General features: G+C 45.2%; 1 protein-coding gene across 1 annotated transcript in view; it reads right to left on the bottom strand.

Annotated features, from left to right (window-relative positions):
- LOC139373820 (CUB and sushi domain-containing protein 3-like) overlaps positions 1-25,230 on the bottom strand; it is a 740,037-nt gene that overhangs the window by 280,118 nt on the left and 434,689 nt on the right. Inside the window, exons 13-17 of the mRNA XM_071114860.1 lie at positions 6,726-6,908; positions 4,112-4,438; positions 2,071-2,265; positions 512-650; positions 54-241 (exon numbers count right to left, since the gene is read on the bottom strand). Coding sequence (XP_070970961.1) covers positions 54-241; positions 512-650; positions 2,071-2,265; positions 4,112-4,438; positions 6,726-6,908 — 1,032 coding nt within the window. The remainder of the gene's footprint in view (positions 1-53; positions 242-511; positions 651-2,070; positions 2,266-4,111; positions 4,439-6,725; positions 6,909-25,230) is intronic.

A 25,230-nucleotide genomic window follows, 5' to 3' on the forward strand; every position in this document is an offset into this window, starting at 1 on the left:
ACTATGGTAGATGATCTGACCCAGGAACACCTGGGTCACTACACTAGACTTACTCTCATAGATGATCTTAAATCCACTGTTGGAGCGGCTGTTGTCGGTGGTGAAGAGCATGTACAGGTGGTTAGTACTGCTGAACAGGAACTGGGGCACCTGGGTACCGTTGAATGAGCCGACCAGAGGAGAGAGCAGGTTGGGCCCATCGTGGATCTCCAGGAAGTCATAGCCCAGCTCTGTCTGAAACCTGGACCAATGACAGAAGAGGAATCATTTTATTTACTTGTGATAATACATAGTCAGTGCTACAGGTGCATAAACTTTGATTAAATCTACTACTGCACTAAAAAGCACTTTCAAAGAAGACTTTATAAATATACAATAAATAAGCAATAACGTTCCATTATGGGTGTATTCATTGATGCAGAAATCCATTCTCCATACTCAACAGTTTGGGAATGCTAACAGAATAAAATAGAATACATTGAACAACTTTAATGATATAATGGACAAGTACTTGTCAAAGGTGATCTTGATGGAGCGTCCGGGCTCGGTCTCGATGACCCACTCACAGCTGAGGGAGCCTTTATAGTATCCAGGCCACCCTGGGGACAGGATTACCCCACTGGGAGAGGAGAAGTGGCCTCCGCAGGGGGCTACGGAGGGGAGGGGGGGAGAGAGATTTTTAAGAGAGAGAGTTTTAAATAACTCAAAATGCCCTGCTTGATGATCTAATCTGGCAAACAGCATCATACAGCGTACTGTACATGCTAACATGAGGCTCTTTATTCCTTCTCCATCTGAGTGATGTCACCACAGCATCAGGGACATAAGGTGCAGGGTGAATGACTGACAGAAAGTCAGATTGAAGGTGACTGCTTGGCCTACAGTACCCTTGTTTTCTGTCCCCAATCCCCAGGTGTCCCTAAGCCTTCCCTAGTATCCTCGAACACACAGGTGAGTGTCCTCTAGTATCCTACAACATACAGGTGAGTGTCCTCTAGTATCCTACAACACACAGGTGAGTGTCCTCTAGTATCCTCCAACACACAGGTGAGTATCCTCTAGTATCCTCCAACACACAGGTGAGTGTCCTCTAGTATCCTACAACACACAGGTGAGTGTCCTCTAGTATCCTACAACACACAGGTGAGTGTCCTCTAGTATCCTACAACATACAGGTGAGTATCCTCTCGTATCCTCCAACACACAGGTGAGTGTCCTCTAGTATCCTACAACATACAGGTGAGTGTCCTCTAGTATCCTCCAACACACAGGTGAGTGTCCTCTACTATCCTCCAACACACAGGTGAGTATCCTCTAGTATCCTACAATACACAGGTGAGTATCCTCTAGTATCCTACAACATACAGGTGAGTGTCCTCTAGTATCCTACAACATACAGGTGAGTGCCCTCTAGTATCCTCCAACACACAGGTGAGTGTCCTCTAGTATCCTCCAACACACAGGTGCGTGTCCTCTAGTATCCTCCAACACACAGGTGAGTGTCCTCTAGTATCCTCCAACACACAGGTGAGTGTCCTCTAGTATCCTCCAACACACAGGTGAGTATCCTCTAGTATCCTACAACATACAGGTGAGTATCCTCTAGTATCCTCCAACACACAGGTGAGTGTCCTCTAGTATCCTCCAACACACAGGTGAGTGTCCTCTAGTATCCTCCAACACACAGGTGAGTGTCCTCTAGTATCCTCCAACACACAGGTGAGTGTCCTCTAGTATCCTCCAACACACAGGTGTGTGTCCTCTAGTATCCTCCAACACACAGGTGAGTGTCCTCTAGTATCCTCCAACACACAGGTGAGTGTCCTCTAGTATCCTCCAACACACAGGTGAGTGTCCTCTAGTATCCAATTCGCTTACACTCACTTAGACTTTTGTCTGTGTCAGGAACAGGGTAATTACCCTAAAATACATGCATGTACGGACGTGCACATGTACACGTAGGCACACACACACGTACACACAAACATGCACTCACACACGCACACACCTACACACACCCAACACAAAACACCCAGTCTCTCCTCTCCCCAGGAAGAGCAGGATAATTACCTTCACATTTAGGTATGGGTCCGCTCCACATCACCTTGCCGTTTTCCAGCTCACAGGTGATGGTCTGGGAGCCCTGGGTCTTGATGAAGCCGTCCTCACAGATCACTGAGATGGAGCTTCCCAGTTGGAAGTTGTCCCCGAAGCGCCTCGCATTTATCGGGACGCCTGGGTCGGGACACTCGTTGTGGCCGAACGCTGAAAACACAAATGTTTTCATTTCGCTTTGACAGATGTAACCGTACTGCTAACTGATTTGCCTCCTTGTCTGTCCCTGTCGCCTTACTGGGCTCCAACCAATGATCTTCCTTGTCTGTCCCTGTCGCCTTACTGGGCTCCAACCAATGATCTTCCTTGTCTGTCCCTGTCGCCTTCCTGGGCTCCAACCAATGATCTTCCTTGTCTGTCCCTGTCGCCTTACTGGGCTCCAACCAATGATCTTCCTTGTCTGTCCCTGTCGCCTTACTGGGCTCCAACCAATGATCTTCCTTGTCTGTCCCTGTCGCCTTACTGGGCTCCAACCAATGATCTTCCTTGTCTGTCCCTGTCGCCTTACTGGGCTCCAACCAATATTCTTCCTTGTCTGTCCCTGTCGCCTTACTGGGCTCCAACCAATGATCTTCCTTGTCTGTCCCTGTCGCCTTACTGGGCTCCAACCAATGATCTTCCTTGTCTGTCCCTGTCGCCTTCCATGGCTCCAACCAATGATCTTCCTTGTCTGTCCCTGTCGCCTTACTGGGCTCCAACCAATGATCTTCCTTGTCTGTCCCTGTCGCCTTACTGGGCTCCAACCAATGATCTTCCTTGTCTGTCCCTGTCGCCTTACTGGGCTCCAACCAATGATCTTCCTTGTCTGTCCCTGTCGCCCATGTAACTGCTAGCTTGAAAACCTACAAACCAGTTGTGCCACGGAAACTCATCTGATTAAGTGGCGTCATTGGTGACATTTCATGCTGTGGGGTGAGTTTATTCGGTACAATCTATCCCTAATTTTTACATTTGAGATGACTGAGCGGTTGGGGCGAGGCTAGTTATGGTTTGAGTTGGTTGCTCAAATCTAGAGTAGGATTGTAAAGACAAACAGAAGCCAACACTTCACTTCTAGTGACACCAGCATAGATTGAGCATAGACCTCGTAACAAAGGGGAAGTTGAAAGGGCTCTAGCGTTAAGCATTAAGAGACTCAAGACAATAGTCCAGGGCACTTCACGACATGAAAACAACCACTTTCCCCTAAAGGGTGTTTATTATTTCCCTTGTAGTGCTAGTGACCTCAAAGCAATTTTTTCAGAACTTTATGAAGCGTAGAGGGGATTTAATCCCTGCAGGAAGATGTCTTCCAAGTAAATTGGCCTTAAACTCTTGTTACCATAGCCTCGCAGGTCAAGTCAGACTGACTGACTGATGGATGTCTTGAGACAGAAAGCCCCCCAGTCGAACATAACATCAGTGCAACATTGCTCAATCATGTCACTGACAGTACCTTACTAAAATAACATGGAGTTTGGTTGTCAATCAGAAAGGCCAGCTCCTACAATTGTTCCTAATGACTTGGGCCTTATTTGCACAAAAGATTTCATGGCCTCTTTTTTCCCCCACATTCTTTTGACAGAAGTGATGGATTGGCGTGACATTTTGCGTCTCCTTCAGAAAGCAACAGTTATGAGGCCATTTTGAAAAGGATAACCATAACTGTGAGGGCAAAGTCGATTGGGTGGAAATTGATTGAGCCCTTACGTGATAACTAAAAACAATTGAAACAGATATGAGATAGGCCAGGGTAGGACAAATATCATAAGGATACAATCAGGACAAAATATACAAGGACTATAGTCATTACTGTAAAGTCACCACAAGGTGCCACAAAACGAAAGAAATGGCCACAGCTAACATTACCAAGGGCCAAACTCAATTGCACTTGGTTTATGGCAGAGTAACCATGGAAATAGCACAACATGGGTTCAACTGAACTGAGCCCTAATCAACTAACATGGTCAAATCAAACGAAGGACAGCACAGAACGCAACATCAAGGTGAAACCTACTGCTGTAGGTGATGTTGAACCCTCGTCCGGCCATGGAGTGGTCGGCCTGGAACTCCAGCCTCAGTATGTTAGTGTTACTGTCGAGGTGGGAGGGGGACTCGGTCCCCGAGAAGCGTCCCAGGACGGTGGCGTCCAGCAGCTCGCCGTCCTTCACGGTGAGGAAGTCGTAAGGCGCCTCCAGGTCAAAGTCGTTGAAGGCCAGGTGGATGCGGCTGCCGGGTTCCGATAGGATCAGCCACACACAGTTCATGTTGTTGCTGTAGCCTTCTGGGTAGTCGGGTGATAGGACTGTACCCATTGGCGCTGTGAAGTTGGACAGGCATGGGACTGTAGAGGAGAGGGATGGGGAAAAAGACAAAAGATGAGGTAAACACACTTCATAATGCCTGGAACTGAATGTAGCAGAAATTGATGAAACATCTGTTAATATGGTATCAACATCATAATCTACAGGGATCTGGTATCACTGGTTTTGATTACAGAAATGCAGTGATAAGACACTGACAAGACTGTAGATTGATATAGGAGACAAGACTCTACGCTGTACCAAGACACTATCCTCTAACAAGACACTACCCTCTACCAAGACACTACCCTCGACCAAGACACTACCATCTACCAAGACACTAACCTCTACCAAGACACTACCCTCTACCAAGACACTACCCTCTACCAAGACACTACCATCTGCCAAGACACTACCCTCTACCAAGACACTAACCTCTACCAAGACAATAACCTCTACCAAGACACTAACCTCTACCAAGACACTACCATCTATCAAGACACTAACCTCTACCAAGACACTATCCTCTACCAAGACACTACCCTCTACCAAGACACTAACTTATACCAAGACACTACCCTCTACCAAGACACCAAACTCTACCAATACACTACCCTCTACCAATACACTATCCTCTACCAAGACACTAACCTCTACCAAGACACTACCATCTACCAAGACACTAAACTCCACCAAGGCAATGCCCTCAACCAAGACACTAACCTCTACCAATACACTACCATCTACCAAGACACTAAACTACACCAAGACAATACCCTCTACCAAGACACTAACTTATACCATGACACTACCCTCTACCAAGACACTAAACTGTCCCAAGACACTACCCTCTACCAAGACACTAAACTCTACCAAGACACTACCCTCTACCAAGACACTAAACTCCACCAAGACACTACCCTCTACCAAGACACTACCCTACACCAAGACACTACCATCTACCAAGACAGTACCCTCTACCAAGACACTACCATCTACCAAGACACTAAACTCCACCAAGACAATACCCTCTACCAAGACACTAACTTATACCAAGACACTACCCTCTATCAAGACACTAACCATCTATCAAGACACTACCCTCTACCAAGACACTACCAAGACACTACCATCTACCAAAACACTACCCTCTACCAAGACACTAATCTCTACCAAGACACTAACCTCTACCAAGACACTACCCTTTAACAAGACACTGCCCACTTTATATTTGTAAATACCGTCATATCTGACAGCACATTCATTATCATGCTGTATATTTTGTTGTGTACATACAGTGCCTTCAGAATGTATTCACACCCCTTCACTTTCTTCACACTGTGTTGTGTTACAGCCTGAATTGAACATGGATTACATTGATTTGTTGTGTCACTGATCTACACACAATAGCTCATAATGTCAACGTGGAATTATGTTTTTAGAAATGGTTACATTTTCGTGCCATTCATCCACCTGCCATCACCTCATGTTTGAGCATGATAATACACCGCCCCATGTCGCAAGAATCTGTACACAACTTCTGTAAATGTCCCAGCTCTTCCATGGCTTGCGTATTATTTGGGATGCTCTGGATCGACGTGTATGACAGCGTGTTCCAACTCCCGCCAATATACAGCAACATCGCACGGCCATTGAAGAGGAGTGGGACAACATTCCACAGGGCACAATCAACAGCCCTATTCAACTCTATGCAAAGGAGAAGTGTTGCACTGCATGAGTCAAATGGTGGTCACACCAGATACTGACTGGTTTTCTGATCCACGCCCCTACCTTTTTATTTAAGGTATCTGTGAACAACAGATGCATATCTGCATTCCCAGTCATGTGAAATCCATATATTAGGGCCTCATGAAATAATTTCAATTGAATGATTTCCTTATATACATTTTTATTTAAATCTTTATTTAAATCAGCAAGTCAGTTAAGAACAAAGTCTTATATACAATGAGGGCCTACACCAGCCAAACCCGGACGTCGCTGAGCCAATTGTGCGACCGCCCTATGGGATTCCCAATCACGGCCGGTTGTGATACAGCCTTGATTCGAACCAGGGTGTCTGTAGTGACGCCTCTAGCACTGAGATGCAGTGCCTTAGACCGCTGCACCACTCGGGAGCCCAAATATGAACTGCAACTCAGTAAAATCTTTGTTTTTGTTGCATGTTGCGTTTGTATTTTTGTTCAGTTTAGTATAGTGCCCATAGGGCTCTGGTAAAAAGTAGTGCCACTTGGGATTCAGACACATTTTGATGAAAAAATAAGACGAACAATCCCAGACAATAGATGTGATGTAGATGTTCATACTCACAAATGCACATGGGGATGTTGGCCGACCACTGGTTGTTGTTCTGGCATGCTATGGTCCTCTCCCCGATGAGTTCAAACCCAAACTGACACTCGAAGCGCAGGATGCCCCCATTCAGGAAGCTGTCCCCTTCCCTTATTCCATAGAGGGGCGTACCAGGATCCCCACAACTCTCCTTGTCGATCTCTGTGGAAAACAGCGACAAAAACATAGCCCTCGTAAGCATACGACAGTTGACAGTATAGTTTGTTTTATTGAATGGGTAAATGTGTCTTGTGTCCGTCTGCCATCAAACAACCATAGCATCATGCTTCCCAGTTAAAGTAATGGATCCACTTCACACCATGAGGTATTTACTGTACAGTAGTAACAAAGGGGTTGGAACAATAATCAGGCCATATTCAGAACAAACACGGATTAGTTCAGGCAACAATCACAAGGAGTTAGTGATCATCCTCTTACCCATTCAGACAGAAAATACTTTGTTGCCCTCAGAGTAGAATAGTACAGTTATACGGCCTAATTTGATATTTTCTATTTCCATGTTTGAGAAGGCGAACAAGGGAGATGATAGGAGAGATCTTTGTAATCCCTACCACACTAAGGAAACAGGTGAATCCTCTCTAACACTGGACCTGCGTCTTTTCAGACAAGCATGACAAAGCATGCAGAGCCTCTCTCTCCCTGAATGCACCAGCACAGCAGACGGGAAGCCACAAATACACGTAACCACCCCACACACACACACCTCACCCATCCTGGGTCACCGCAGCAAGATAACACCCCAGATTGGCATGGTTGGTTCCCTCGGAGCATGTGGGTGTAGGGAGGAGCTGTAATGCATCTTCTCAGACGTCCTCACAGTTGAACCCTGAACCCTGGCGCTGTCTCCGAGAGCATTCTCAAACGGTAAGGGAACGAAAAACTCCTCTAAATTATATTCAAGGCAGGATTAATGTTGGGTTGGATCACGTTAGCGGCTCGTGGGAGTGAGGGGAGGCTTATTTCAGCCATGGTGTAATGGAAGTCTTTGCAATGCTTGATATATTGTATTAATTTCAATCATGACACCCTCTTTATGGGAATCACAATACCTACTGCCCTGACTGCCTGGGCTGTTCAATCTGTAGGATTGAGGAAGGGAGGGAAAGTGGGAGGGAGGGCTGGGGGAAGGTTAGAGCATATTAACTGCTCTGTGTTTTACAACATCAGAAAAGACAGAGAACAAATTGCTTTGGAGCAGCGCACATCGCATCTGAATAATGCCCGGCGACAGAATGTTGAAAACGAAGGTTAGCATTGTCTGTGGGGAGAATTGTTATATCCTACCTGGAGTGAGTATATGTGTTCGTGATGCATACCTTTGACCCCTCGCCTAGGTCTTTTGTCCGGGGTTTCTTCTACTGTATGTTTCCAGAAACTTCCAGGTGAATTGAAATAACACCAAACAGCAATCACTGCCAGTCAACAATACTGGCTATCACAGAATCCCAACTCATACGAAGCAGGAACCACATTGTAGATGCAAATGAGGGAAAAATATGACATTGTAAGCCTACTCCTCATGTATGCTAATTTCAATACTACTTGTGAGATTTACTTTTCATAAATCTTGGCTAAGAATGTCTCATTACCTAGATTTAGCCGTCTCTGAGAATTACAGTCCAATCAGAATGACACGTATGAAGTTTATTCAAAACTAGAGAAAATGCAATCTCAAAGATGAGTCACTGACATAGATTCAAACGACAGCAAGGAGCCAGAGTAGTATAAGCCCACATCTTAGTAAACTATTCTAATGATCTGAATTTTTCAAATTCTTAGTAATTTGCTACAATGAGTCCTGTTGAGTAAAACTGATCTGGTACTGGTACTTCCTCTATATAGCTCCACATTTATCTGGTACTGGTTCTTCCTGTAAATAGCTCCACATTGATCTGGTACTGGTACTCCCTGTATATAGCTCCACATTGATCTGGTACTGGTACTTCCTGTATATAGCTCCACATTGATCTGGTACTGGTACTTCCTGAATATAGCTCTACATTGATCTGGTACTGGTACTCCCTGTATATAGCTCCACATTGATCTGGTACTGGTACTCCCTGTATATAGCTCCACATTGATCTGGTACTGGTACTCCCTGTATATAGCTCCACATTGATCTGGTACTGGTACTCCCTGTATATAGCTCCACATTGATCTGGTACTGGTACTTCCTGTATATAGCTCCACATTGATCTGGTACTGGTACTTCCTGTATATAGCTCTACATTGATCTGGTACTGGTACTCCCTGTATATAGCTCCACATTGATCTCGTACTGGTTCTTCCTGTATATAGCTCTACATTGATCTGGTACTGGTACTCCCTGTATATAGCTCCACATAGATCTGGTACTGGTACTTCCTGTATATACCTCCCTTCTTGTGTACTTCTTCTATTTTTCTTATTACTGTCATTTTTGAACTCCATCGTTGGGAAGGAGTTAATTCTACAGCGTTATAATCGGCACCTGTGACAAATAAAATATCAATAATATGAGCACTTTAAAAATGATTCAAAATATATGAATACCTTGTATTATGTACCATTGGAAGTATTTATATCAATTGTAAATTAATGTATAGACTTCAAATGAAACTACAAGGTAATGTATAGTTGGATGACTCACGTCTACAGGAACTATACAACATTTTCCTTGAGGTACACTTATAATCCAAAACATCCAAAGTTTTATGTGGAAAAAAGTATTTGTGAAAACTGGTAGTTAATCTGTTCATTACATTAATCCTAGCGAAGACATTTCTTGAATAAATATAGTGAGACTGAACATTAGAAGTGATTATCATTAATTAGTCATGCCTGTCGTGTCTGTCATGTGACGTGATTGAGATGCTAGTTGCTTCCCGAGAATAAAGTCACATTTTATGAGCTCCTGTATGCTGCCTTAGACTGTTCTTAATTTTCCATATAGTCAATGTTCCACTCTCCCAACCCTCCAAACGATGGGTTACAAAGGCATATCCACACTAGTAATCTTGGCTGCAGTATTCAGTGTTGTTAAGTAGAAAGCGTTGTCACACCCTGACCATAGTTTACTTTGTATGTTTCTATGTTTTGGTTGGTCAGGGTGTGATCTGAGTGGGCATTCTATGTTGGATGTCCTGTTTGTCTATTTCTATGTCTGGCCTGATATGGTTCTCAATCAGAGGCAGGTGTTAGTCATTGTCTCTGATTGGGAACCATATTTAGGTAGCCTGGGTTTCACTGTGTGTTTGTGGGTGATTGTCCTTAGTGTTAGTTTGCACCAGTTTAGGCTGTTTCGGTTTTCATTACGTTTATTATTTTGCACTGTTTGTATTTAGATTCATGTTGCTATAGTCACAATAAACATGGATGTCAACAGGCAGGAGCAGCGCGAGGAGATGCGCGATAAGGATTTCTGGACATGGGAGGAAATCCTCGACGGGAGAGGACCCTGGGCTAAACCAGGGGAGTGTAGCCGCCCAAAGGTGCAGCAGGAGAAGAGGCAACAGGAGCAGCCCAAAGAGGAGGTATGGACATGGGAGGACGAATTAGAAGGAAGAGGACCCTGGGCTCAGCCAGGAGAATATCGCCGCCCCAAAGAAGAACTGGAGGCGGCGAAAGCGGAGAGGCGCAGATATGAGGAGGCAGCACGACGTAGCGGATGGAAGCCTGAGAGGCAGACCCAAAAATTTCTTGGGGGGGGGCTAACAGGGAGTATGGCTACGCCAGGTAGGAGACCTGGGCAGACTCCCTGTGCTTACCGGGGGGCTCGAGAGACCGGACAGGCACCGTGTTATGCAGTGGTGCGCACGGTGTCTCCAGTGCGGGTGCATAGCCCGGTGCGGTATATTCCAGCTCCGCGTGTCGGCCGGGCTAGATTGAGCGTCGAGCCTAATGCCATGAAGCCGGCTCTACGCAGTTGGTCCCCAGTGCGTCTCCTTGGGCCGGCTTACATGGCACCAGCCTTGCGCTCGGTGTCTCCGGTTCGCCTGCATAGCCCAGTGCGGGCTATTCCACCTCGCCGCACTGGCAGGGCGACCGTGAGCATTCAACCAGGTAAGGTTGGGCAGGCTCGGCTCTCAAGAGCTCCAGTGCGCCTGCACGGTCCGGTTTTTCCAGTACCACCTCCACACCCCAGCCCTCTGGTAGCAGCTCCCCGCACCAGGCTTCCTGTGCGTGTCCTCGGCCCAGTACCACCAGTGCCAGTACCACGCATCAGGTCTACAGTGCGCCTCGCCTGTCCAGCGCTGTCGGAGCCCTCCTCCTCTCCAGCGCTGTCGGAGTCTCCCGCCTGTTTAGCGCTGTCAGAGCTTTCCGCCTCTACAGCGCTGCCAGGTTCTCCCGCCTGTTCAGAGCTGCCAGTCTGCATAGAGCTGCCAGTCTGCAAGGAGCTGCCAGTCTGCAAGGAGCTGCCAGTCTGCAAGGAGCAGCCAGTCTGCAAGGAGCTGCCAGTCTGCATGGAGCTGCCAGTCTGCATAGAGCTGCCAGTCTGCAAGGAGCTGCCAGTCTGCAAGGAGCCGCCAGAGCTGCCTGTCTGCAGGATGCCGCCAAAGCTGCCAGTCTGCAAGGAGCCGCCAGAGCTGCCAGTCTGCAAGGAGCCGCCAGAGCTGTCAGTTAGCATGGAGCAGCCAGGGCCGCCAGTCAGCATGGAGCAGCCAGGGCCGCCAGTCAGCATGGAGCAGCCAGGGCCGCCAGTCAGCATGGAGCAGCCAGGGCCGCCAGTCAGCATGGAGCAGCCAGTCAGCATGGAGCAGCCAGAGCAGCCAGTCAGCATGGAGCAGCCAGAGCTGCCAGTCAGCATGGAGCAGCCAGTCAGCATGGAGCAGCCAGAGCTGCCAGTCAGCAGGGAGCAGCCAGTCAGCATGGAGCAGCCAGAGCTGCCAGTCATCATGGAGCAGCCAGTCAGCATGGAGCAGCCAGAGCTGCCAGTCGACCGGACTCTTCCAGATCTGCCAGTCGACCGGACTCTTCCAGATCTGCCAGTCGACCAGACTCTTCCAGATCTGCCAGTCGACCAGACTCTTCCAGATCTGCCAGTCGACCAGACTCTTCCAGATCCGCCAGTCGACCAGACTCTTCCGGATCCGCCAGTCGACCAGACTCTTCCGGATCCGCCAGTCGAACAGACTCTTCCGGATCTGCCAGTCGACCAGACTCTTCCGGATCCGCCAGTCGACCAGACTCTTCCGGATCCGCCAGTCGACCAGACTCTTCCGGATCCGCCAGTCGACCAGACTCTTCCGGATCCGCCAGTCGACCAGACTCTTCCGGATCCGCCAGTCGACCAGACTCTTCCGGATCCGCCAGTCGACCAGACTCTTCCGGATCCGCCAGTCGACCAGACTCTTCCGGATCCGCCAGTCGACCAGACTCTTCCGGATCCGCCAGTCGACCAGACTCTTCCGGATCCGCCAGTCGACCAGACTCTTCCGGATCCGCCAGTCGACCAGACTCTTCCGGATCCGCCAGTCGACCAGACTCTTCCGGATCCGCCAGTCGACCAGACTCTTCCGGATCCGCCAGTCGACCAGACTCTTCCGGATCCGCCAGTCAGCCAGGATCTTCCAGAACCGCCAGCCAGCCAGGATCTGCCGGATCCAACTACCTGCCTGAGCTTCCTCTCAGTGCTGAGCTACCTCTGTCCCGAGCTGTCCTTCTGTTCTGAGCTTCCCCTCTGTCCCGAGCTTTCTTTTAGGAGGGTAACCTATCTAGGGACGCTAAGGAGGTGGACTAAAACTATTATGAAGTGGGGTCCACGTCCAGCGCCAGAGCTGCCACCGCGGACAGATGCCCACCCAGACCCTCCCCTATAGGTTCAGGTTTTGCGGTCGGAGTCCGCACCTTGGGGGGGGGGTACTGTCACACCCTGACCATAGTTTACTTTGTATGTTTCTATGTTTTGGTTGGTCAGGGTGTGATCTGAGTGGGCATTCTATGTTGGATGTCCTGTTTGTCTATTTCTATGTCTGGCCTGATATGGTTCTCAATCAGAGGCAGGTGTTAGTCATTGTCTCTGATTGGGAACCATATTTAGGTAGCCTGGGTTTCACTGTGTGTTTGTGGGTGATTGTCCTTAGTGTTAGTTTGCACCAGTTTAGGCTGTTTCGGTTTTCATTACGTTTATTATTTTGCACTGTTTGTATTTAGATTCATGTTGCTATAGTCACAATAAACATGGATCGCAATCTACACGCCGCATTTTGGTCCGACTCTCCTTCTCACCAAGAAAACCGTTACAAGCGTTGGAATTGGAGGACATCAACGTGACCGTTTACAATGTGAAACAATCAACTTTTGTTGAAGATGATTTGTCCTCCAAGGCTCAATAAAAACACATTAACATCTCATCAATAGAACACGATCCAACCAGATATCTAATTTGAGCTCATCAAATATATATTACGTTTGTGAACTAATTAGAGGCCCACATATTCCAGTTACCATTCTGTATACTTCTGGCCCCTCCTTGGACACTGTGTTAACTAACCTCCAGACGAGCTTCAATGCCATACAACTCTCCTTCCGTGGCCTCCAACTGCTCTTAAACGCAAGTAAAACTAAATGCATGCTCCTCAACCGATCGCTGCCCGCACCCACACGCCCGTACAGCATCACTACTCTGGACGGCTCTGACTTAGAATAAGTGGACAACTACAAATACCTGGGTGTCTGGTTAGACTGTAAACTCTCCTTCCAGACTCACATTAAGCATCTCCAATCCAAACTTAAATCTAGAATCGGCTTCCTATATCGCAACAAAGCATCCTTCACTCATGCTGCCAAACATACCCTTGTAAAACTGACCCTCGTAAAACTGACCATCCTACCGATCCTCGACTTCGGTGATGTCATCTATAAAATAGCCTCCAACACTCTACTCAACAAACTGGATGCAGTCTATCACAGTGCCATCCGTTTTGTCACCAAAGCCCCATACACTACCCACCATTGTGACCTGTACGCTCTCGTTGGTTGGCCCTCGCTTCATACTCGTCGCCCAACCCACTGGCTACAGGTTATCTACAAGTCTCTGCTAGGTAAAGCCTCGCCTTATCTCAGCTCACTGGTCACCATAGCAGCACCCACTCGTAGCACGCGCTCCAGAAGGTATATCTCACCGGTCACCCCCAAAGCCAATTCCTCCTTTGGTCGTCTTTCCTTACAGTTCTCTGCTGCCCATGACTGGAACGAATTGCAAAAATCTCTGAAGCTGGAGACTCGCATCTCCCTCACTAGCTTTAAGCACCAGCTGTCAGAGCAGCTTACAGATCACTGCTCCTGTACATAGCCCATCTGTAAACAGCCCATCTATCCTACCTCATCCCCATACTGGTATTTATTTATTTATTTTGCTCCTTTGCACCCCAGTATCTCTACCTGCATATTCATCTTCTGCCGATCTACCATTCCAGTGTTTAATTGCTATATTGTAATTACTTCGCCACCATGGCCTATTTATTTCCTTAACTTACCTCATTTGCACTCACTGTATATAGACTTTTTGTTTTCTTTTGTTCTGCTGTATTATTGACTGTATGTTTTGTTTATTCCATGTGTAACTCTGTGTTGTTGTATGTGTCGAATTGCTACGCTTTATCTTAGCCAGGTCACAGTTCAAATGAGAACTTGTTCTCAACTAGCCTACCTGGTTAAATATAGGTGAAAAAAAAAATAAAAATAAATAAAAATAACCCATGTTTTATTTTTTAAAATCTGTCAAGGAGGTCCTAACCTCCAGCTCTTCTCAACTTGGTGCTGTGATAGGGGACGCAAATCAGTGTGTGTGTACTGTATGTGTGTATATACAGTATGTGTGTGTGTGTTTGTATTGTGTGTGTATATATGTGTGTGTGTACGTGTGTGTGTATTGTGTGTGTATGTATGTGTGTGTGTGTACATGTGTGTGTGTGTATGTATGTGTGTGTGTGTGTGTGTATGTATGTGTGTGTATGTATGTGTGTGTGTGTACGTGTGTGTGTGTATGTATGTGTGTGTATGTATGTGTGTGTGTGTACGTGTGTATTGTGTGTGTATGTATGTGTGTGTACGTGTGTGTGTGTGTGTATGTATGTGTGTGCGTGTACGTGTGTGTGTATTGTATGTGTATGTGTGTATGTGTGTGTGTGTATTGTGTGTGTATGTATGTGTGTGTGTGTACGTGTGTATGTATGTGTGTACGTGTGTATGTATGTATGTGTGTGTGTGTATTGTGTGTCCTCCAATATATGTCTGTGTTTGTTGCATCTTACACTGCTCTAAGAACTCCACAAGTCCTCCAATCATTTTCTATCTATCAATGCACCTCTTCCAATCTCATTGTGGCTGTATTCACTTTCTATCTATCAATGCAGCTTTTCCAATCTCATTGTGGCTGTATTCATTTTCTATCTATCAATGCACCTCTTCCAATCTCATTGTGGCTGTATTCATTTTCTATCTATCAATGCAGCTTTTCCAATCTCATTGTGGCTGTATTCATTTTCTATCTATCAATGCAGCTTTTCCAATCTCTTTGTGGCTGTATTCATTTTCCCTGAATCATCTAACTGTCCTCTATACATTTCTTTTGATGTCTATTACCCCAAAATAAACACACACTACTTATTCAAAATGGTAAATACATGATTAAGGATGAATCACTCCGGGGTACAGTACCTCACAGGGTGTGTCGCAAATGACACCCTATTCCCTATGTATCACCTTTTGACCAGGGCCCTATGAGTAATAAGTCAAGTAGTGCACTTTATAGGGAACAGGGTAGCATTTGGGATGCGGCCGCAGTCTTTCTAAAAATATTCAAATGAAACCTGTATTATTGTTCACAGTCTTAATTTTTCATCTGGCTCCAAGGAATGATTCAATGTGGTTTCAGAATGACATATTTGTTTTCCTCCTGAAATCCCTCAGCCATGATTACTGAGCTCTACAGGATGACAATGTGTGCCTTAAATGGCAATAATTAGCTGCGTGTTTTAATTATGTTACTCTAAAATTAAAGGTAGCTTTGGCCTTTTTTTCGTTTCAGAACACCATCATATTCATGGAAAATAACACAATTTATTCACCTCTGGCTTCTCATATTCTCTTAAGACTATTCTGTTTGATTCTTCCTTCAAATTGATCTCTTTCTTATTTGTCCTACCTGCAGCTCAGAAACCTTAAAGACTTGCGCATGGACTCTTTCAAGACCTTATGCAAAAAAAGGCATTAACTAGAGAAATATACTGAACGATTCATCCGCATTCTGTTGAATCTTCTAACCTCTACTAGGTGAAATCATAGCAGTTTGTTGAACAGTGTGTTTTTGGGGGGAGAGGGGATACATTTAAAACACCTACCCTAGTTAATTGGGTGTACTGTGAAACCAAGGTAAATAAAAGCCATTTTTCTCAGTTCCATGTTATGAGCAGTTACTGCCTTTTTGCTTGGTAGGGCAGTATAGATTTTCAATGAAGCACCACTGCCCTTGATCTTGGGCAGAGTGTACCTCAAGGATACCAGCCATGGTGAGTTCTCCACTATTTCCCGAATGGCACCCTATTTCTTATATACTGTAGTGCACTACTGTTAACCAGCACCCCATGGACTTTGGTCAAAAGTAGTGCACTATAAAGGGAATAGGGTGCCATTTGGGAAACACATCTATTATCCGTTTATCTCTTAAGGTCTATCTTGACCCTTTCCTCACCCCCTGAGCTCACATCCCATTACAGGCTTTCTTCATGGACCTGTCCCTGTTCCGGTCACCAACTGTGTGAAGAATGACCTTCACTGGTGCTTTCCTGGAAATTGTCTTATAAATACGCATAGCAAAAGTATGTGGACACGGCTTCCAATTAGTGGATTCGGCTATTTCAGTCACACCCGTTGCTGATAGGTGGATATAATCGAGCACCCAGCCATGCAATCTCCATAGACAAACATTGCCAGTAGAATGGCCTTACTGAAGAGCTCAGTGACTTTCAACAGGGCAGCGTCATAAGATGCTGCCTTTCCAACAAGTCAGTTCGTCAAATTTCTGCCTTGCTAGAGCTGCACCGGTCAATTGTAAGTGCTGTTATTGTGAAATGGAATCTATTCGCTACAATGGCTCAGCCGTGAAGTGGTAGGCCACACAAGCTCACAGAATGGGACTGCTGAAGAAAGTAGCACGTAAAAACCGTCTGTCCTTGGTAGCAATACTCACTATCAAGTTCAAAACTGCCTCTGGAACAACGTCAGAACAACGGGACAATAACTGTTTGTCGGGAAATGGATTTCCATGGCCAAGCCGCAGCACATGAGCCTAAGATCACCATATGCTATGCCAAGCGTCAGCTGGAGTGGTGTAAAGCTCACCACCATTGGACTCTGGAGCAGTGGAAAGGCGTTCTCTGGAGTGATGAATCACACTTCACCATCTGGCAGTCCGACGGACAAATCTGGTTTGCCAGGAGAACGCTACTTGCTTCAATGCCAACTGTGAAGTTTGGTGGAGGAGAGATAATCGTTTTTCATGGTTCGGGCTCGGTCCCTTGGTTCTAGTGAAGGGAAATCGAAATGCTTAACACAGTTTGGGGAAGGTCCTTTCCTGTTGAAACATGACAATGCCATTAACAATTATTTTAAATTTAAATGTTTTAAAATTTAATTTAACCTTTATTTAACTATGCAAGTTAGTTAAGAACAAATTCTTATTTACAACCCGGATGACCCTGGTTTGTCAAGATCGGTGTGGAAGAACTTGACTAGCCTAAACAAAGCCCTGACCTCAACCCCGTCGAACACCTTTGGGATGAATTGGAAAGCCAACTGCGAGCCAGGCCTAATCGCCCAACACCAGTGCCTGACCTCACTAATGCTTGTGGCGGAATGGATGCCCCCGCAGCAATGTTCCAACATCTAATGGAAAGCCTTCCCAGAAGAGTGGAGACTGTTATAGCAGCAATGTTCCAACATCTAGTGGAAAGCCTTCCCAGAAGAGTGGAGACTGTTATAGCAGCAATGTTCCAACATCTAGTGGAAAGCCTTCCCAGAAGAGTGGCGGCTGTTATTTCAGCAAAGGGGGGACCAACTCCATATTAATGCCCATGACTTTGGAATGAGATGTTCGACGAAACTGGTACCCACGGGATGTCGTGTATGTCATTATGTCCTTTTGATGTAAAATCTGCTCCCATTGTGTAAAATTCTTGACAGTTACGGCGAAGTGACATCAAAATGCCGAAACTGGTACCCACACTACTGTAAGTGCACATTAGAATGGGAGGCAGGTAGTCGAGGGAAATCATAACAGCTCACTCACAAAGTAATTAACGAAGCGAGAATCTGTGGAATTTACAGACACACTCTAGAATAAGATACAAATTGTTTTAGGTGCATATTCTACTAGTTATAAATGTTGCAGAAGTTTTAGTACAGCAGAATGTTGGTAAAACCATGATCATGTGTTCCAACTGTGTTTGATTGAGACAAAACAATCTTAAAAGCCCAATACACAGTGCATATGCATAAATCATTCATGATGTAAGCACATTATATTTAATTCATCTAACAAAGAACATGTTAAATGTTTAATTGAACTGGGAACATCAATGCTTTATGGCGAGCAGTACATTTGCTGGCTAAACAGTGAAATGTTATTGGCTTCCTCTACATTCTATCTAAAGGGAGTTATTAGGTCTCACACTATGAGGACTCCCATTTGGTTCTCTATATCCGCTAGCTTTTCCCAGGATCTGCTTATTCCCACTATGAGACAATAATATCATCCATTGCCTGCAGCACTCAAAATAACTAATTTCTCTAGAAGTTGTTAGCTGAGATAACAAGATGCTAGCACACATAGACTGGCTTCAGACAGAGAGATGCTAGCATAGACTGGCTGTAGACAGAGAGATGCTAGCATAGACTGGCTGTAGACAGAGAGATGCTAGCATAGACTGGCTGTAGACAGAGAGATGCTAGCACACATAGACTGGCTGCAGACAGAGAGATACTAGCATAGACTGGCTGCAGACAGAGAGATGCTAGCACACAGATTGGCTGCAGACAGAGAGATGCTAGCACACAGACTGGCTGCAGACAGAGAGATGATAGCACACATAGAATGGCTGTAGAGCGAGAGATGCTAGCATAGACTGGCTGCAGACAGAGAGATGCTAGCACACATAGAATGGCTGTAGAGAGAGAGAGATGCTAGCACACAGAATGGCTGTAGAGAGAGAGAGAGATGCTAGCACACATAGAATGGCTGTAGAGAGAGAGATGCTAGCACACATAGACTTGCTGCAGACAGAGAGATGCTAGCACACATAGACTTGCTGCAGACAGAGAAATGCTAGCACACATAGACTGGCTGCAGACAGAGAAATGCTAGCACACATAGACTGGCTGCAGACAGAGAAATGCTAGCACACATAGACTTGCTGCAGACAGAGAGATGCTAGCACACATAGACTTGCTGCAGACAGAGAAATGCTAGCACACATAGACTGGCTGCAGAATCCTCAAGAGCTGAAAAAAACTGTTGTATCATTGTAGAGAGAAGCCACGAGAAGAGCGTATCATATGCTCCCTGCAGTGCTGAGAGAAAGTATGTTTTTCTCTCTCCCTCTCTCTCTCTCTCTCTGTGTGTGTGTGTGTGTGTGTGTGTGTGTGTGTGTGTGTGTGTGTGTGTGTGTGTGTGTGTGTGTGTGTGTGTGAGCACACATGATTCAACTGCATGAACAGTTGGTGGTTTAGTGTAGCACAATGATTTAAAACCACTCAAACCATACCACATAGAGAGAGAGATAGAGAGGGAAGAAAGAGAGATCGAATGAAAGGCAGAGTGGAAGAAAGCAAGAGAGAGAACGAGAGGGGGGAGATTGGTTTAAAGATAGAGAGAGAACAGGAGAGAAAAATAAAAGAGACAGAAAGAGAGAGAGAGACAACGAGCGAGGAGGAGTGCAATGACATGTACAGTCAACACTATCAAGCAAAATGCAAATGGCTCTTCTGTTCTGGAATCTCTAATTAGGGGGCATAAGAAATAATGATGGCTATGACTACCCATAAACCTCTGCAACACTCATGTGTATCTAATGGGGTGAAAAACAATAGTTAAAATAAATTGAGGACAAGTCTGGAAATGCTGACATCTTATCGTGTGTTTAGAATGCAGGGATAATGCAGGAATCTGAAAGACATGCAGATGAAAATGCGTCCTGTATTTCACCTGAGATCTGAACATTGTCCACAGACTGTTCTGATTAGAAGTGATTTTGTTGCAGTATAAAACACAAATTATGCTTTGTGCGCAAATGGATTCATCACGTGATTTTACAAAGATTTTAATACTTTCTTCTTAACAATATGTTAAAAATACATATTGTTTTAAAGAATAAGCATCAGAGCAACTTAATGTAAAGCGTTACCAAATCTCCTTTTCATCCTTCAAGTGTCTGTGCTACTTCATCTGTCAGTGTTTCTGCTAATAGAGGTATGAATGGATGTGAGGGGTCAACCCACAGTGACAGGGTCAAAAAGCAGGAAATCAACTGCTAAATTAGCTCTTTTATTCTTCATTAGGGAAGGCCATTTAGCACAATGTAAAGTAATGGCACCAAGTGAGAAATTAACTTCTTGATTCTACTTGAGACGCATATGTCTCAAGTAGGCACCTGGAAATGCAAATGCGCTACGCTAAATGCTAAATGTACTCGTTAAAACTCAAACCTTGATCAAAATTCACAAGCAGGGTATTGAATTAAAGCTACACTCGTTGTGAACCTAGCCAACAAGTCAGATTTTTAAAATGCTTTTCGGCGAAAGCATGAGAAGGTATTATCTGATAGCATGCACCACCTCAAAATGCCTGAATGCGACGTAAACAAAGACTCTGCTTATCCGACGCAGCACAAAACGCAGAAATAAAATATAAAACATTCATTACCTTTGACGAGCTTCTTTCTTGGCACTCCTATATGCCCCATAAACATCACTATTGGGTCTTTTTTTCGTTTAAATCGGTCCATATATACCCAAAATAGCTTTCTATGGAAGCTGTGTCATTCAGAAAAAAACATTGTTTTTAAACGCTGCGTCATTTTTTAAAATTAAAAAAGTCGACGATAAACTTTCACAAAACACTTCGAAATCCTTTAGTAATCCAACTTTAGGTATTAGTAAACGTTTATAATCTATCAAAATGATTACAGGGCGATGTATATTCAATAGCTCCTCGTCTGCAAATCAATGGCTGCCAATGCCCACATTTACAGCGTCCTGGTGGAGACTGGAAGAAACGGAAGCCAGATAGTTGGATTTTCCAACAAAAAATGCAATTGAAAATGACGACAATGGCGACATCGTGTGGAATTTGTATGAATTGCATGCAGGTCGATATTAAATTTTGTCCTCTTTTAACAACCCATGAAAGTGACTTATGGAAATTATTTTTAGCTTTCAGAGAGCAGTTTTTCTTGCGTTTTTCAATGAAACACACGATCTGTTATAGTCACAGCCGTGATTTAACCAGTTTTAGAAACTTCAGAGTGTTTTCTATCCACACATACTAATCATATGCATATACTATATTCCTGGCATGAGTAGCAGGTCGCTGAAAAGTTGCGCGATTTTTAACAGAATGTTCGAAAAAGGAGGGGGTAGAAGTAAGAGGTTTTAAGAAGATAACTGCTCTCAGATCAGTATTTTAGGGATATGGAAGCTTCTGATAAACAATCTACACTGAGTGTACAAAACATTAAGAACACCTGCTCTTTCCATGACTTGGACTGACCAGGTGAATCCAGGTGAAAGCTACGATCTCTTATTGATGTCACTTGTTAAATCCACTTCAAATCAGTGTAGATGAAGGGGAGGAGACAGGTTAAATAAGGATTTTTAAGCCTTGAGAAAATTGTGTATGTGTGCCATTCAGAGGGTGAATGGCCAAAACAAAAGATTAAAGTGCCTTTGAACGGGGTATGGTAGTAGGTGCCAGGCACACTGGTTTGTGTCAAGAACTGCAACGCTGCTGGGTTTTTCATGCTCAACAGTTTCCCGTGTGTATCAAGAATGCTTCGCCACCTAAAGGACATACTTTCGACACCTTGTAGTCCATGCCTCGATGAATTGAGATTGTTCTGAAGGAAATGTTTTGTACACTCAGTGGGCTGTAGGTCTTCTTGTAAAGTGATACCAAATTTCCTTTTCATCCTTCAAGTGCCTCTGTCCTGCTTCACCTGTCAGTGTTTCTGTGGGAATAGTATGAATGGATGTGATGGGTTAATATCAAAAAACATTAAATCAACTGCTAAATTAGCACTTTCATTCTTCATTAGGGAAGGCCATTTAGCACGATGTAAAGTACTGGCACCAAGTGAGAAATTAAGAAGATAACTGCTCTCAGATTAGTATTTCAGGGATATTAAAGCTTCTGACAAACATCTACAGTAATGCAGGCCTTCTACACAGCATCGTCTACAGTAATGTAGGCCTTCTACACAGCATTGTCTACAGTAATGTAGGCCTTCTACACAGCATCGTCTACAGTAATGCAGGCCTTCTACACAGCATCGTCTACAGTAATGCAGGCTTTCTACACAGCATCGTCTACAGTAATGCAGGCCTTCTACACAGCATCGTCTACAGTAATGCAGGCCTTCTACACAGCATCGTCTACAGTAATGTAGGCCTTCTACACAGCATCGTCTACAGTAATGGAGGCATTCTACACAGCATCGTCTACAGTAATGTAGGCCTTCTACACAGCATCGTCTACAGTAATGCAGGCCTTCTACACAGCATCGTCTACAGTAATGCAGGCCTTCTACACAGCATCGTCTACAGTAATGTAGGCCTTCTACACAGCATCGTCTACAGTAATGCAGGCCTTCTACACAGCATCGTCTACAGTAATGCAGGCCTTCTACACAGCATCGTCTACAGTAATGCAGGCCTTCTACACAGCATCGTCTACAGTAATGCAGGCCTTCTACACAGCATCGTCTACAGTAATGTAGGCCTTCTACACAGCATCGTCTACAGTAATGTAGGCCTTCTACACAGCATCGTCTACAGTAATATAAGCCTTCTACACAGCATCTTCTACAGTAATGCAGGCCTTCTACACAGCATCGTCTACAGTAATGCAGGCCTTCTACACAGCATCGTCTACAGTAATGTAGGCCTTCTACACAGCATCGTCTACAGTAATGCAGGCCTTCTACACAGCATCGTCTACAGTAATGCAGGCCTTCTACACAGCATCGTCTACAGTAATGGAGGCCTTCTACACAGCATCGTCTACAGTAATGTAGGCCTTCTACACAGCATCGTCTACAGTAATGTAGGCCTTCTACACAGCATCGTCTACAGTAATGTAGGCCTTCTACACAGCATCGTCTACAGTAATGTAGGCCTTCTACACAGCATCGTCTACAGTAATGTAGGCCTTCTACACAGCATCGTCTACAGTAATGCAGGCCTTCTACACAGCATCGTCTACAGTAATGTAGGCCTTCTACACAGCATCGTCTACAGTAGTTACATGAAGTAGTTCCTCTTCGTGTATCTGGGAGAGTACTAAATTAATATTTACTCTCTCACAGGGTTTACTGTTATTAAAGGTATTGTCTGTTAGAGAGCGAGGAAGGAAAACTTGCTAATTCTAACCACAATCTCTTCCACAGCAGGTTTCTCTATGTTTTTCCTCCAGAGATATTACAATATTTCTCTTTTTATCTCTCTCTCTGTCGCTCTATCCTTCCCTCCTCACTCCCTCTCTCTCTCTACCTAACTCACTTTCCTTCATTAGGGTGGTTGGCGTGCTGTTAATCACTCAGACACTCATTTACTACAAAGCCCTAAGCTTGAGGGGAAATAATCAAAGATATGGTTATTGTGGAGAAATGCTAGCTTATATCCAGCGGATGTGGCTGGTGTTTGAGAGATGAAACCTCCTTCTATTTCAGGTTGGAATCCCCCCAGTAAATACTAAGCTATGATGTGCGTGACCACCCCTTGTATGGGTTGCAAGTGTTCACGAGGTGATGAACTATCTGTTTAGTAGAAGGTAACAGGTCACCAGGACCCGAGACCTTTGACACAAGTAATTCATAGTGACAGCTTAGTGATTGAGAAAACCAGGGATGGTGGGAGGGAAGAAGGGATTGAGGGAAGTTTATTAGCCATTTGACAAGTTGGTAGAGTTGGCTCTGGTCTGCTGCTTCCCTGATAATTTCCCTGTCTGTCCATCTCTCATCTGACTGGCTGTACTGACAGACAATCTGTCCATCTCTCATCTGACTGGCTGTACCAACAGTCAATCTGTCCATCTCTCATCTGACTGGCTGTACCGACAGTCAATCTGTCCATCTCTCATCTGACTGGCTGTACCGACAGTCAATCTGTCCATCTCTCATCTGACTGGCTGTACCGACAGTCAATCTGTCCATCTCTCATCTGACTGGCTGTACCGACAGATAATCTGTCCATCTCTCATCTGACTGGCTGTACCGACAGTCAATCTGTCCATCTCTCCTCTGACTGGCTGTACTGACAGTCAGTCTATTAATCTCTCATCTGACTGGCTGTACCAACAGTCAATCTGTCCATCTCTCATCTGACTGGCTGTACCAACAGTCAATCTGTCCATCTCTCATCTGACTGGCTGTACCAACAGTCAATCTGTCCATCTCTCATCTGACTGGCTGTACCGACAGTCAATCTGTCCATCTCTCATCTGACTGGCTATACCGACAGTCAATCTGTCCATCTCTCCTCTGACTGGCTGTACTGACAGTCAGTCTATTAATCTCTCATCTGACTGGCTGTACCAACAGTCAATCTGTCCATCTCTCATCTGACTGGCTGTACCGACAGTCAATCTGTCCATCTCTCATCTGACTGGCTGTACCAACAGTCAATCTGTCCATCTCTCATCTGACTGGCTGTACCAACAGTCAATCTGTCCATCTCTCATCTGACTGGCTGTACCAACAGTCAATCTGTCCATCTCTCATCTGACTGGCTGTACCGACAGTCAATCTGTCCATCTCTCATCTGACTGGCTGTACCGACAGTCAATCTGTCCATCTCTCATCTGACTGGCTGTACCGACAGTCAATCTGTCCATCTCTCATCTGACTGGCTGTACCAACAGTCAATCTGTCCATCTCTCATCTGACTGGCGGTACCGACAGTCAATCTGTCCATCTCTCATCTGACTGGCTTTTCTGACAGTCAATCTGGCTGTACCGACAGTCAATCTGTCCATCTCTCATCTGACTGGCTGTACCAACAGTCAATCTGTCTATCTCTCATCTGACTGGCTGTAGGGAAAGGGGGATACCTGGTCAGTGTACAACTGAATGCCTTCAACTGAAATATGTATTTCTTATTTAACCCAACCCCTCTGAATCAGAGAGGTGCGGAGGACTGTCTTCATCGACATCCACGGCACCCGGGGAACAGTGGGTTAACTGCCTTGCTCAGGGGAAGAACGATAGGGATT

This window comes from Oncorhynchus clarkii, chromosome 18 (assembly GCF_045791955.1).
Source record: "Oncorhynchus clarkii lewisi isolate Uvic-CL-2024 chromosome 18, UVic_Ocla_1.0, whole genome shotgun sequence".
NCBI classification, from domain to species: Eukaryota; Metazoa; Chordata; class Actinopteri; order Salmoniformes; family Salmonidae; genus Oncorhynchus; species Oncorhynchus clarkii.